Source organism: Mesoplodon mirus (genome assembly GCF_964341445.2).
Source record: "Mesoplodon mirus genome assembly, chromosome: 15".
NCBI classification, from domain to species: domain Eukaryota; kingdom Metazoa; phylum Chordata; class Mammalia; order Artiodactyla; family Ziphiidae; genus Mesoplodon; species Mesoplodon mirus.
The window spans coordinates 43,294,564-43,309,162 of record NC_138991.1 but is presented as its reverse complement, the minus strand read 5'-3'; the positions used below and the strand labels follow the sequence as shown (position 1 = coordinate 43,309,162).

At 48.0% G+C, this 14,599-nt stretch overlaps 1 protein-coding gene across 3 annotated transcripts in view; it reads left to right on the top strand.

Annotated features, from left to right (window-relative positions):
- The first annotated feature begins 1,681 nt into the window (after positions 1-1,681).
- The window catches only part of SRCAP (Snf2 related CREBBP activator protein), a 32,207-nt gene continuing 19,289 nt past the window's right edge, over positions 1,682-14,599 (top strand). Inside the window, exons 1-16 of one of the 3 annotated variants that reach the window (XM_082643580.1) lie at positions 1,682-1,755; positions 3,426-3,499; positions 4,064-4,326; positions 5,732-5,983; positions 7,291-7,476; positions 7,713-7,853; positions 9,193-9,415; positions 9,531-9,808; positions 10,452-10,545; positions 10,684-10,773; positions 11,225-11,413; positions 11,503-11,831; positions 12,239-12,416; positions 13,314-13,450; positions 13,663-13,832; positions 13,948-14,140. In XM_082643580.1, the coding sequence (XP_082499706.1) occupies positions 4,273-4,326; positions 5,732-5,983; positions 7,291-7,476; positions 7,713-7,853; positions 9,193-9,415; positions 9,531-9,808; positions 10,452-10,545; positions 10,684-10,773; positions 11,225-11,413; positions 11,503-11,831; positions 12,239-12,416; positions 13,314-13,450; positions 13,663-13,832; positions 13,948-14,140 (2,514 nt within the window). In that variant the 5' untranslated portion in view covers positions 1,682-1,755; positions 3,426-3,499; positions 4,064-4,272. Of the gene's footprint in view, positions 1,756-1,880; positions 1,982-3,425; positions 3,500-4,063; positions 4,327-5,731; positions 5,984-7,290; positions 7,477-7,712; positions 7,854-9,192; positions 9,416-9,530; positions 9,809-10,451; positions 10,546-10,683; positions 10,774-11,224; positions 11,414-11,502; positions 11,832-12,238; positions 12,417-13,313; positions 13,451-13,662; positions 13,833-13,947; positions 14,141-14,599 lie in introns of those variants that run through there. The other 2 variants (XM_082643579.1, XM_082643581.1) reach the window with 2 other exon arrangements.

The following is a 14,599-nucleotide window of genomic DNA, read 5'->3' as shown; positions in this document are numbered from 1 at the left end:
ATAAGGTCTGTCCTATGGGAATTTTAAACCATGATACATAATTTTCATTTAAGAGAACTAAGATGATCTTAAGTGTGAGAGCATCATGATCTGATTTATATGAAAACGTCACTCTGGTTGCCGTGTGGAGAACGGAGTAAAGGGAAACAGAAGTGGAAGTGGGAAGCCCAGTCAGGAGTAATCCAAGCCAAAAGATGATGGTGGCTGGATTATAGTCAACGAAAATGGAAGACAGACTTTAGACTTGAGTTTGAGCTCACATATCCAATACCAGTTATTTCTGTGTTTCATAAGGTGTGATAATACTAGTAAATTTCCTGAATAATCTTTCTGAGACTGGCATAGTGAATTGTCAGGTATAAACCATGTCTTTACCCTCAAGGGGTTAACAACAGTTTTGGGCGTGGGGTGGACAGACCATGAATCCAGATACAATGCAATCAGTTCTTTATGAAGCCCAGGAGGCTATGGGAGCCAGAAGGGGTATTAAACCAGCCTAAGGGTAGTCAAGAGAGATCATCTGGGGGTTGTGGCCCTTGAGCTAAATTCTGAAGGAAAAATATTGAAAAAGGATAAAAAAGTATACGGGAAGGCCAAGAAATGTGAGATCTCTTGGGAGTTCAGTGTGGTTCTATGGAGTCTCAGAAATATGTAAGCTTGGCCTGGAAAGAAAGATTTTGAACTGGGCCTAAATGGATGGGCACTTACTCACTTTTTCAATCAAACAATCCATCCTGGATGCTTCTGTGTGCCCTGCGGCTCCAGCATAGGACAGAGGTAGCAAACTGACAGCCTGTGGCTGAATCTGATGTATTTTGCCCCTCTTTGCTTTATTTACACTACCTTCCTGGTCCTCCTAGGTTTTTGAGTTTTCAACTCCTGGTCTTTGCTGTAACAAAAACAGTACTTCAAATCAACGACACAGAGAGAGAATCAACTCTTTCAGTAGAATGGGGAGGAGCTCAACCGAGTGGATGAAGAGGAGCTGAATGAGAGCTTTATCTGGGATTCTGTACCTGGCTCCTAGGGTGGGCTTTAGGTGGTAAATTTTGTAAGTGTTTGTATCCTTGTGACTTAGACTGCTTGGTTATGAATCTTCGTTCTGGACTCTGTCACTAGTTAATCTATGAGCCTCAAATCATTTGTAAAATGGAGCACTGCTGGGATTAAAAGAGATAATCAGTGCACAAAGTGGCCTCAGTAGAAGGTATCTGTTATTATTATTATTCGATTCCGGGGTGAGGGTATCATATTCTCAAAGGGGTTCTTAACCTAAAAAGTTGGCTAACAGATGGCATAAGTGCTTAGGAGTTACTGGGAATACCACCCTTGCGTAAAACGAAGCAGCTCTACATAAGTGGACTGTCGTGGGAATCCAGAGGCCCAGGTTCCACTACTAATTTGCTGAAAGTACCTGAGAAATCGCTTCAGCTTTCTGGGTGATCTATTAAAAAAAAAAAGTGGGGTGGATCGATCCGAGTTGGCAGCCGCAAAGCAGCCCCAGCGGCAGGTTCCGTGGTGGAGGGTAAAAGCTTTCCGCCGCGGAGCAAGCGGCGAGCCTACGGGCGGACTACATCTCCCAGGCTGCCTTGCGCTTCGGACAGCGCCCTACGCTAGCACGCGAACCTCTCCGCTCCCCGAACCTCCAGTTACTGTCTCTCGCGAGAGGACGGGCCGCGCCGGCGGTAGCGATAGTGAGCTGTGGTGGTGGCGGTGGTGTTGGTGGTGGCGGCCGAGACGGCGGCGGCCATTTTGGTGAGGCCTCGGAAGCGGCGGTGGCGGTTCGCTGCGAGTAGCGTCTCCCATTTTTCCCACCCACCGCCCGCATCTCTGTGCCGCGAGAGGAAGCAGTGGAAGCAAGGCGGTGGCAGTAACCGCGGGCCCCAGGGGAATTTAAAGGCCGCGAAGGCGGCGGCCAAGAGGGGGCCCTCCCCCCTCCTCGGCGGGAGGGGGGGTGGTGCGCACGCCCCCGAGGACGCAGGTAAGGAGAGGGAGACAAGATGGCGGACGCCCCAAAGCTCCCCCTCCCCTTACGGGTGGCTGCGCGCGCATCTTTCCGCCACCGCCTCCCCTCCCACCTTCCCGGGGTGCTGCGCGCGCACCTTCGGCCGGGGCCCCGGGGCCGGTGCGCGAGGCTGTCGGCGCGCGCCCATAGCGACAGGCTGAGGGGGGCCAGGCCGGCCGGCTCTGGGCCCGGGCGCGTCTTCTCTCTCCTCCCGCCCGTCTGCGCACGCGTGCCTGAACGAGCGAGCGAGCCCTGAGAGGACGGACCCAGGTGCGCTCCTGCCCGCCCACCAACCCCAGTCCCCCCTAAGGGGCGCGCGGGAAGAGGAAGGGGGGCGTGGGACGAGTAGTCGGGGCCCGCGCCCACCATATCCAGTCAGGAGCCAGGACCTGGCGGCACAAGCCCTCCCTTATCTCAGCCTTTCGCGGTCTGGTGGTGGGGGCTCCCTGATGGGCAGGGATGAGAGGCTTCCTAGTCCTGCGACCCTTGGGTGCGTGGGTTTGGGTTCTGGCGGGAGCCCCCGGGCGGTGCGCGCAGCCGGCTCTCTCCGCCTCCAGGCGCGCACGCGCGGGCCCCTCCCCCAGTCGCGCACGTTGGGTGGGGTGGGAGTCTAGGAGGGGGCGGGGCTATCTTAGGGCTAGTGGCAAGTTGGGGCAGAGGTCAGGGGTCACGGTGGGTCAGACTGTGGGGCCGGTTGGGAGACGGTAATGAAGCCGGGGGTCGAGAGTTCAAGCTTCTTGGATTCTGGTTAGCTCGATTCCAGTGACTCTGTTGTGGAAGGTGGAGTGAATCGAAGGCTGCACCGTGGTTAAAGAATTTCCTTAAACACTGGGGAAACACTTCCGGGCCTTGTGTGGGTTTACCCTGCCTATTTCCGGGGAATGGTTCTTTGCTGTTCGGGCTTCCTTACCTCTGCTCCTCTAAGGTCTCCTGCTCTAGTTCTGGTGTTTGGGGAAGTGTCATATGGCGCAGGTATAGGAGTCGCAGGGCCTGCCCTGAGGAAGGGTGGATCCTCCTATGTTTAGCGCTCACTGGAAAGGAGAGCCGGCTGCCAGGCAGCCAGCACCTTTTGAGCTTCTGGACGTGACAGCTTTTTTGGCTTTGTTAATTTGTCCTCCATTCAGAAGTTGGAGCCTTTTACCCTTAAGCTTTTTAAACTTGTTTGCGGGGCTTCACTTCCCTGCTTCTCCTCCGCAGCCAGAATCTCATGTTACTAGGGAATTCTGTTTTCACAAAACATGGTTTGTTTTTATTTTTCTGAAATGTGATTTTTTTTTTTTTACTACCGTTATTCTCTGCCGCCTTTGAACTGATTTGGGTGTATTTAAAAGCCTCAAAAGTTGGTGTAAAGAAGGCTTTGATGGGTGTTGGTAAATGTGGATTAGTTCCTCACTGCTGTTTTCCTCCCTGTTTGTTTCAGGCGTGATTCCCCTCAGTACGGCGGCACCGTGGAAGTACAGACTTTCACAGGGGGTGTGGTCTCAGCTCACACAGGTGAGGGCTCAAATACCATTTCATGTGCTGATGCTAATGGGAAAGATGTTTGAGATAATGATTGTGGTGCGATAACAGATCTGGGACTATGGAGAGAGAAAGATCTGATCACCCTGACTCTACCAAGGAGAGTAGCACGTTCTCTTGGTTTGGCATCAGACTGTCTAGGTTTGTCCTCCTCCTCCTACTTCCTTACTGTGACCTTATGTAACTCTTTTGGTCTCTTTGTATTCTGACTTCCTAACTTATAAAACAGAGGAAATATTAGAATGTAAACTACATTTATGTCAGCGGTCTTTTCTGCATAGCTGTGTTTTTGGTATGTAGAAGGAACTAAATAAGCATTTATCATAGTGTGAAAAGTATCTGGTTTATAAGGTAGATGTGGGGATTATAGAACACATCAAGTAAGTACTCAGTAAAGTATTTGACACATAGTAGATGCTCAAGAAATGTAAGCTATAATCACTGTGTTCAGTTATCTTTGTTAGTGTTATCCCTGTTTTTTAAGAAGATTCTTTAATCTTTCTAAATCCTATTTCCACTCTTTTCTACCTATTTTAGGTGCTCCAGAGGCCGGTGAACCTGAGTGGAGGCTGGGACGCCCTAGTGGGCCCCGGGCCCTGGAAGGCGGGTCCCGGTGGCCGGTGGCCCAGAATGAGGCCAGCTCCCAGCATGCCCTGCAGCCGGACGCCAGCCCCTCGGCCAGCAGCAGTGGTGACAACGACCCAGTCGTTCTTCAGGCATCCAAAGAGGAGCCTGGGAGTGGGACCATGCAGAGCAGCCCCTCCCCTGCTCACCCTCAGCTCCCAATCTTGCAAACACAGGTTTGAAAGTGGGGAGGGTTCCTTCTCTGCTTCTGCTTTGTGGGCTGCTGGCTTTGAGGCAGAAGAAATGTGGCAGGTCTTAGCCGTGTTTGCATGATCCTAGCTACCTGGGTAGCTGAGTTTGGAGAATCTTTGATGCTCAGGTGGGCTGTCAAGCCTGTTGGATACTCATATTCTACTTGACATTAGTGTAATGTTGATCTCTAAGAGCATGGAAATTCCTCGTTACCTGAAAAAAATTGAATTAAGTCAGGTTGGAAATGGGGTTTGTGACAAAATGCTTTTAAGACTGTGTACTTTGAGAATAGCTTGGTTTCTTTTGGAACTGGAATGAGGTAAGCCTTATGGATGGTGTGTAGTATTCATTCTTTTCTCATACTGAGGGAGTGCTGGAGGTAGGAGAAGAAAATCATGACTTTTAAAAAACTGGACAGACCTAGGTTTCCCGTACAGTAGGCTTTTGATGGTTATGGGTTTGATATTATTTTCCTGAGCAGCTGGGAAATTATGCGACATAATGTCTTTCTTCCTTTAGTTGAGGTAGGAATTTGAGTGGCACATTGTGAGGCTTGTGTGCCAGAGTGAATTTCATGAGTTCCCTCACTATCCACATTTAAGTAGGGCTTTGTTCTCTACTTATTATTGCTTATGCGGTACCTTGTAATAGGTGGTATTTGAGAACAGTGACTAATCCTCCCTTTCCCCTCCTGCCTCTCCAGTAAAGGAAACTACCAAGACTGGTGATGAACATAAAGAGGTTTAGGTAATCTGGGACTTTTTGATGCTTTTTTTTTTTTTTTGCGGTACGCGGGCCTCTCACTGTTGTGGCCTCTCCCATTGTGGAGCACAGGCTCCGGACGCGCAGGCTCAGTGCATAGCTCACGGGCCCAGCCCCTCCGTGGCATGTGGGATCTTCCCGGACCGGGGCACGAACCTGTGTCCCCTGCATCGGCAGGCGGACTCTCAACCACTGCGCTACCAGGGAAGCCCTTCTGATGCTTTTTGAATTTGGTGGTAGCTCAGATTTATTCGCATGGGTGAATCTGCCATACTTGCTGTGAAAAGGAGGGGAAAATAGGGAGTTGTTGATGTGAGTGAAATCATTGAGGTTCTGAAAAGATCATTAAAATTTGAGGTCATGTGCTATAGTAGTAGTCTTGAATTCGGGAATTGTGTAAATGTCAGGCTCTAATTCCTCTTGCATGCCAAGTGTTGACTGGAAACTTGGCTTTGCCGTCTTGAGTACCTTATTAAAACTTTATCCCAAATGTTGTGTTTATAAAAATGAGGTTGATACCTTACTCCAGAGCTTTTTCTTGTGGAGATAGAATGAAGTAATGTACTTAAAAGCCATGGTAGAGTGCCACTAAGCATTCATCTTATCTATCATTTCTCCCTTTTCTAGATGGTGTCGGACGGCATGACAGGCAGCAATCCTGTGTCCCCTGCCTCATCCAGTTCCCCAGCCTCTAGTGGGGCAGGTGGCATCTCCCCCCAGCATATAGCTCAAGATTCCTCTTTGGATGGACCTCCAGGGCCTCCAGATGGTGCCACAGTGCCCCTGGAGGGGCTCAGCTTACCCCAGGCTGCTGACCTGGCTAACAAGGGCCCAAAGTGGGAGAAGAGCCATGCTGAGATTGCAGAGCAGGCCAAGCATGTATGTATTGGGAAGGCCCATGAGGCTTCTTGGGAGTCTTCCTCCCTGAACTCCTATGTCCCGTGGGTATTTTACATTTCTTTCCTTATCTTTGATTTACAATACAGGCTCTGCTTTGATCTTGAGCAAGTTGCTTGAACTCTGAGCCTCATTTTCTTTTTTTAAAATAAGGATGGTGTAGTAGTGAATAGGCTATTAAAAGGTTTAAGTTAAAGGAGAAAATAGACACAAAAGTGCTTTGTAAGCTCTGAGCCTCCTAAGATTTACTGGTTTCTACTTCACATTTTTCTCCTGTAGTCTCTGTTAAACTTACCAGAGATAAACGTCGTCTCTGGGCCAGCAACATCAGCATTACCTGGGAACTTATTAGAAATGCAAATTTTTCATACCCTTCTTCTACCTACCCATTTAAAACTCTAGTCATGGGGTCCAGCACTGTCTTAAAAAGCACTACAGATGACTCTGATGCATGCTCGAACTTGAGAGCCATTGGTTTAATATCCATGTCTTTCTTGGTGTTTCCTTGGTGACCATCAGGCCATTTAGTTCCTTGTCTCATCTGTGGCTGTTAGTTCCTTTGATTTAGTTTTTGTCAGGAGAGGACAAAAATAATGAGGGCAGTTGTCCTGAGTTTATAAGTCACCTCTGTTAAATAAAAATTTCAAGTGCTTTCATTTTTCTTTTTATGAGATATAATCAATGTAGAAACAGTGTTACCTTTTTGTAATACTAATCACTGTTAATCTTTTTGTGTATAACTGTTCAGTATTTTCCACAAAAAAGTACATTTTTATAAAAATAATATTTTTAAAAAACAGAAACAGGATTATGTAAATTGGATTTTATAGCATATTTCTAAGTACGAACATATACTCTTGTGTAAGTAGAATTCTGCGGCAGTGAAGGTCCCTTCAATGTATCTAGAGTCAGTAAGGAAGCATGCTTTCCTTGTTCTCTGGGAAGCTTCCCTTGTCCTAAGTTTTGCCTATATTCATAAGGTATGGAGTGTGAAAAAGTGGAAAAAGCATGAAATCTGGTGTGTGGAGTCAGACCTATTTTTAATTCCCAGTACTTATCACCTCCTATCTGTGTAATCTCAAGTAAATCACTCAATCTCCCTGATCTTTTTTTTGCTCATCTGAAGAGCGTATAATATCAACTCGTAGGATTGGTATGTGGACTCAAGACAAGCATATAACACTCAGTCCAGTCAGTGCCTGTACGTAGTCAGAGCTCAGGGATTCAGCCGTGGTCATGAGGTGAAGTATATGTTAAGTAACTTGATTGACCTAGCTCTTCCTCATTAGGAGGCTGAGATTGAGACTCGGATTGCTGAGCTGCGGAAGGAGGGTTTCTGGTCACTGAAGAGACTGGCTAAAGTGCCCGAGCCTCCCCGCCCCAAGGGCCACTGGGACTATCTGTGTGAGGAGATGCAGTGGCTCTCTGCCGACTTTGCTCAGGAGCGCCGTTGGAAACGGGGTGTGGCCCGTAAGGTATGTCCTCAACTGGACCTACCACCTTCCATTTTGTTTTCAGGTTTGCTTTTTCGTGATGGGTGGGTTGGTTGGAAGGGAACCAAACATAATGGTATACAGTGCTTGTAAATGCTTCTAGTTTCGAGAGGCAAGCTCTGACTTCCCAGGTTTCTTGGCTTTGACTTTTCTCTTTACCCTTGACTTGGGGACGGGCCAAGGGTCGGCCTTGGAGTGTTTTCACCTCATTCCCACAGGTGGTGCGAATGGTAATCCGGCACCACGAGGAGCAGCGGCAGAAAGAGGAACGGGCCCGGAGGGAGGAGCAGGCCAAGCTGCGCCGAATCGCCTCCACCATGGCCAAGGATGTTAGGCAGTTTTGGAGCAATGTGGAGAAGGTAGGCAGCAGAGGTTGGGAAAGGGAAATGCCTTGGGGTTGACTGGTGGGTAGCATGGTAGCAGGAATGATCAAAAGTTCTCGAGAGAGAGTGGATAATTATTTCATGCAACTCTGATGACATTTCTTTTGTGTGCTGGATCTTTCAAGCATTGAGTTCTACGAGGAAGAGAGAAGTACAGTGGAAAAATATGGGCCCTGCATTTGGGGATTGCTAATAGGACTTCTTGACTCCCCTTGGCCATTTGTCCTTTGCAGCCCATTCAGCATACTTTTTCATGTGTGTGCCATTTACCTGCTTAAATACCATCAAAGTTCTCATTAACTGAATTGTTCTCATATATTAAGTTGTAATTGTTTCTTTTTTTAAAATATTAGTTTATTTTCTTTTATCTTTTTGGGCTGTGTTAGGGTCTTCTTTGTGGTGCACAGGCTTCTCTCTAGTTGCGGCGTGTGGACTTCTCTCTAGTTGTGACGTGTGGGTTTTCTCTCTCTAGTTGTGGCGCCTGGGCTTCAGGGCACATGGGCTCTGTAGTTTGCAGCACGTAGGCTCTCTCATTGAGGCATGCGAGCTCAGTAGTCCTGGTGCGCGGACTTAGTTGAACCACGGCATGTGGGATCTTAGTTCCCCGACCAGGGATCAAACCCATGTCCCCTGCATTGTGAGGGGGATTCTTTACCACTGAACCACCAGGGAAGTCCCTGTAATTGTTTCTTAAGTATTACCTGGTTTCTGTCTATATTTTCATTCTTTTTTTTTTTGGCGGTACGCGGGCCTCTCACTGTTGTGGCCTCTCCCGTTGCGGAGCACAGGCTCCGGACGCGCAGGCTCAGTGGCCATGGCTCACGGGCCCAGCCGCTCCGTGGCATGTGGGATCTTCCCAGACCGGGGCACGAACCCGTGTCCCCTGCATCGGCAGGCGGACTCTCAACCACTGCGCCACCAGGGAAGCCCTATATTTTCATTCTTGTATTCTGCCAGTTCCTTTTCTTCTTTCCACTTCAAACATTCTTTTGTATGTCCGTGGCCATTTACACATGCTTTTTCTGCTGCAGGGGATGCCTTTTTCCTCGTCTTCACTTAGGGAATACCTATTTAATCTTTAAGATTCAGCTCCAGATAAATTTGTAAGTCTTTCCCCACTGCCTGAGACTAAGCTGGCTCTGCTCTATCCTGTACTTCCTTTCTGCTTTCCTCAGAAGCACCCTTAAGGTCATAGCTCTTCCCTCGTGAAAAGCCAGCCCAGGGCCTAGCATAGAGGAGGCTTCCCTAAATGTTGAGTAAGAATACATGAGTAAAAGATTATCTTGGTGATCCCTCCATTTCATGCTTGTGTCAGGTGGTGCAATTCAAACAACAGTCCCGGCTTGAGGAAAAGCGGAAAAAAGCCCTGGACCTGCACCTGGATTTCATCGTGGGGCAAACTGAAAAGTACTCAGACCTTCTGTCTCAGAGCCTCAACCAGCCACTAACCTCCAGCAAAGCTGGTTCTTCCCCTTGCCTTGGCTCTTCCTCAGCTGCCTCTAGTCCTCCACCCCCAGTTTCCCGGATGGATGATGAAGGTGTGTGTCCTCTTTAGCTCTGTTACTCTTCCTCATGTACCCTTTCCAGAGCTGAAAACCCACCCTGTGGCTTGCAGGGCCCCGTGGACTTTGTGACCTTGTTCTCCTGCTATAGATGGGGACTTCCAACCCCAAGAGGAGGAGGAAGAGGATGATGAGGAGACGATTGAGGTTGAAGAACAACAGGAAGGCAATGATGCAGAGACCCAGAGGCGTGAGATTGAGCTACTGCGACGTGAGGGAGAACTGCCACTGGAAGAGCTGCTCCGTTCCCTCCCCCCTCAGCTGCTAGGAGGGCCTTCCAGCCCCTCAAGAACCCCCTCATCTCATGATAGTGACACCCGAGATGGGCCTGAAGAAGGTGGTGGAGAAGAGTCCTCTCAGGTGTTGAAGGTATGGGCAGAAGGGGATAGAAGGTGGGTTCAGAGTGGGAGCAGAGGGAGAGCCTTAAGGACTGAGTTCTTCCAGTCTGTAAGGTTGGTTGTGGTTTTTAGGAGTCCTCCCTGGTCTGAGCAGTTGGGCTCTCATTTGAGAATGGATAGGAAAGAACCTGGGTTTGGGGCAAGTTACAGTCTGAGATGGGCAGATTTCTGATGCGTGGAAGAGTGTACTATACTCTTAGAAGTGCTGTGTGAGCTTGGAAGAAAAAGTTACTTTGGTCCTTTTCGCTTCTGTGAAATGGCCCTAATACTCACTTGCTGGTTTGTAGGTTCGGAGCTGAGATGGTAACCTTGAAGTCTCTTCTGGACCTAAGCTTTCTGTTTTCCCATGTGTCCGAGTGCATGGGGTTGGTGTTGGGGGCCTGTGTTTCTCTTCTAGCACTTTCATAGGTCCTCCCCCGGGCAGTGGGGCCAGGATTTGGTAGCTGGTACTGAAATCGAAAACCCTTGATTGTATCCTTGCCCTGGGACTGTGTCAGTGGCAACTGTCACTCAGTGGGACAGAGAGACTATTCTGTGACATCTTATTCAACGTTGTGTCTTTCTCTTGCTGCTCTAACCATAGGCCTTCTCCTTTTTCATCCTCTGCCAAACAGGTAAAGCCCCCAGCCTCCTCTGTCACACAGCGCAACAAACAGCCTTGGCATCCAGATGAGGATGATGAAGAGTTTGCTGCCAATGAAGATGAAGGTCAGGCCTGTTCTCAGTCCTGTTGCCTCTTACCCCTTGAATTGTCTGGACCTAATATTTCAGACTTTCTCACCTCTTCCACTTGGACTGTGTTCTGAGCCTCTGTCCCCGTTGATCTTGGTTCATTCTCTTTCCTAGCGGAGGATGAAGAGGATACCATAGCAGCTGAGGAGCAGTTGGAAGGGGAGGTGGATCATGCCATGGAGCTGAGCGAGTTGGCTCGAGAAGGTGACACCAGACATTTTACTGAGTACCCACTTGGTGTCTCTGTGCAGAATGCCAGAGATAAAAAAATGAATAAGACACGGATTTATAGATGGTTATAAGTAGAAAATTGTGATTGGTTATGATGGAAGTTTGAACAAAGTGATGTGAGAGCTGAGTAGAGGGAAGAACTATTGGAAGAGGATAGTGGCCATGTTTGATCTGAACCTTAAAGGGGAGGTTCCTCATATTGATAACCGTCCTTCCCAGTGGAAGGCAGGGCCATCCACAGTTCTGGCCCATGTTATAGGGCTTGGCTGAAAATAGCTGCTGCTGAAAGTAAACTCTTTTGCCTCCCCTCAGACCTGGGCCTAGCAGTGTCTGTAGAAGCTGAGGTAAAATGAACTGGCACCACTCAGACCTCCCCTTCTTCCCCATGAAGCATGTAAAGGCTTATCCTTCACTTCTCTTCCAGGTGAGCTGTCTGTGGAGGAGCTACTGCAGCAGTATGCAGGAGCCTATGCCTCTGATGCCTCTGCCCCAGGCTCTGGGAGTAGTGAAGAGGAAGATGAAGATGAAGTTGAGGCTAACAGCTCTGACTGTGAACCAGAGGGGGCCACAGAAGCTGAAGAGGCTACTCAAGAGGATAGTAGCAGTCAGTCAGGTGAATGTGTGGTCATGAGGCAAGAGCTGGGGAGGGCAAGACTGGAGGAGTAGGTATGGTGAACACTAAGCCTCGATCTTGTGCTTTAGACTCTGCTGAGGAACAGAGTGAGGATGAGGAAGATGAGCATTCAGAAGAGGAAGAAACAAGCGGGAGTTCGGAATCAGAGGAATCTGAGTCTGAGGAATCTGAGGAGTCCCAGTCACAGAGCCAAGCAGATGAGGAAGAGGAGGAAGATGATGACTTTGGGGTGGAGTACTTGCTTGCCAGGGACGAAGAGCAGAGTGAGGCAGATGGGGGCAGTGGACCTCCCACCCCAGGGCCCACCACCACTCTAGGCCCTAAGAAAGAAATTACTGACATCGCTGCAGCAGCTGAAAGTCTCCAGCCCAAGGGTTACACCTTGGCCACTACCCAGGTATTTCCAGGCCCAAGCTTCTGCTTTTTCATATCTTTTTTCTTTTTTTAAAAATAAACTTATTTATTTATTTTTGGCTGCCTAGGGTCTTCGTTGCTGCGTGCGGGCTTCTCATTGCGGTGGCTTCTCTCGTTGTGGAGCATGGGCTCTAGGCATGCGGGCTTCAGTGGTTGTGGCTGGCGGGCTCTAGAGTGCAGGCTCAGTAGTTGTGGCACACGGGCTTTGTTGCTCCATGGCATGTGGGATCTTCCCGGACCAGGGCTCGAACCCATGTCCCCTGCATTGGCAGGTGGATTCTTAACCACTGCGCCACCAGGGAAGCCCCTGCTTTCTCATATCTTGACTCTCCTGTTTCTCAGTGACAGGTTCCTCAATTCCATTGTGTTACCTCTCCTCCTACCTACTAGGTGAAGACACCCATCCCCCTGCTCCTACGGGGCCAGCTCCGGGAGTACCAACACATTGGGCTGGACTGGCTGGTTACTATGTATGAGAAGAAGCTTAATGGCATTCTTGCTGATGAGATGGGGCTAGGCAAGACGATCCAGACCATTTCCCTGCTTGCGCACTTGGCCTGTGAGAAAGGTAACTAGGCCGGGCCCTTCTTCTTGGGTCTCCTTTGGCCAATATCCTGGGAAGCTTATTTAATGACTTCAGCTGTAGCACGGTGAAACAGTCTCTTGCTGCTAAGTAGCTTCATTGACTCTGGTCAATAACTGTATAGAGAGGTCATTGTAGGCACTAGGATTCCCCAACCCCCACACCCCCAAATTTTGACTTAGTTGATTTACAATTTTTGGTTAGTTTCAGGGGGTACAGCAAAGTGATTTGGTTATACGTATGTATGTATATGTTCTTTTTCAGATTCTTTTCCTTTTAGGTTATTGTAAGATATTGAATGTAATTCCCTGTGCTATGTAGTAAATTTTTTTAATCTATTTTACATGTAGTAGTGTGTATCTGTCAATCCCATACTCCTAATTTATCCCTTCTCCCGTTTCCCTTTGGGTAACCATAATTTTGTTTTCTGTGTCTGTAGGTCTGTTTCTGTTTTGTAAATAAGTTCATTTGTATTATGGTGCTAGGATTCTTAGGAAGGGCCATTAGGACAGAATCGTCAGGGTTTTATACCTGAGTTCCAGAACCCCAAAGTTTGTATTTCCTTGCCATCTCTCATCTTTTTTAAAATTCCTCTGCCCCAGATCTCTACGAATCTTACTTTATTTTTTAAAACTGAGGTATAATTAACATTTAACACTATATTTCAGATGTACAATATAATGATTTGGTATGTGTATACACTGCAGAATGATCATCATAGTAAGACTAGTTAAGGTCCATCATCATACATAGTTACAAAACATTTTGTTTTTTCCTGTGGTGAGAACTTTTAAGATTTACTCTTAGCAATTTCACATGTGCAATACAGTATTATTAACTGCAGTCACCGTGTTGTACATCTCTCATTCTTTTGCTAAACAGGTAACTGGGGTCCCCATTTGATCATTGTCCCCACCAGCGTGATGTTGAACTGGGAGATGGAGCTGAAACGTTGGTGCCCCAGCTTTAAAATCCTTACTTACTATGGAGCCCAGAAAGAGAGGAAGCTCAAGCGGCAGGTTTGCTTCCCCATGTGATTGCTCCCTTCCCCTATTGTTTCCTATACTTTTAGGCCCTTTCCTCAAATGAGTTCCTTTCTGTTACCCCATTCTGCTCCTGGGACTTTTCTCCTTTCTCCCAACATGATTTCTGTCCCTTGAAGATCTTAGGATGTCTTCTTTTTGCTCTTTCTTTTCACCCCACTTTCTGTTACTTTCTCCTCATACTGCAGGGCTGGACCAAGCCCAATGCCTTCCATGTGTGTATCACATCTTACAAGCTGGTGCTGCAGGACCACCAGGCCTTCCGCCGCAAGAACTGGCGCTATCTCATTCTGGATGAGGCTCAGAACATCAAGAACTTCAAGTCTCAGCGCTGGCAGTCATTGCTCAACTTCAACAGGTGGAGATGGAGATGTCTGAGATTCATGGGAGGGTTGAATTGGCCTGCGGGTGGGATGCTTGGACAGTTGGGACTCTGCTGACCATCCTCCCTGTAATTCCCCGTCTCTTTGCAGCCAGAGACGCCTGCTCCTGACAGGAACACCCTTGCAGAACAGCCTCATGGAACTGTGGTCCTTGATGCACTTTTTGATGCCCCATGTCTTCCAGTCTCATCGCGAGTTCAAAGAATGGTTCTCTAATCCCCTAACTGGCATGATTGAGGGCAGCCAAGAGTACAATGAAGGTCTAGTCAAACGCCTTCACAAGGTAGGGCCTGTACCAGTTTGTCAAGGGCATTGGGAATGGCAAGGAACTAAGGGCAATACCCAGAAAACCCTTAGGAAGAGGGAAGTCAGTGCTAGGCTGAATTTACCCAGTTGTCAAGCTGCAGTGTTCCAGTAGCTAACTCATTGCCAGATTGAGTGACCTCATCTTAGTCATCATTCTGCTTGTTTTCTTTAATGGTAGCATTTCTGTTTTTATTCTTTGAGTAGAATGATAATGCTGATCAGTTTCTGGCTTGGGTTTCTCTTTACCTGACTTTCCACAACTACATATTTTTGTTGTGTTCTCTTTTTCTTTTCTTCTTTTATTTATTCTTTTATTTTTGGTCTTCTCTGGCTCCTCTTCCTTTGTCCAGTGTCCAGCTTTTAAATAACATCTCTCAGCATTCTGATCTTTACTTTTTTTTTGTCACCCAGTTTACTTATCTCATTGGCATACTGA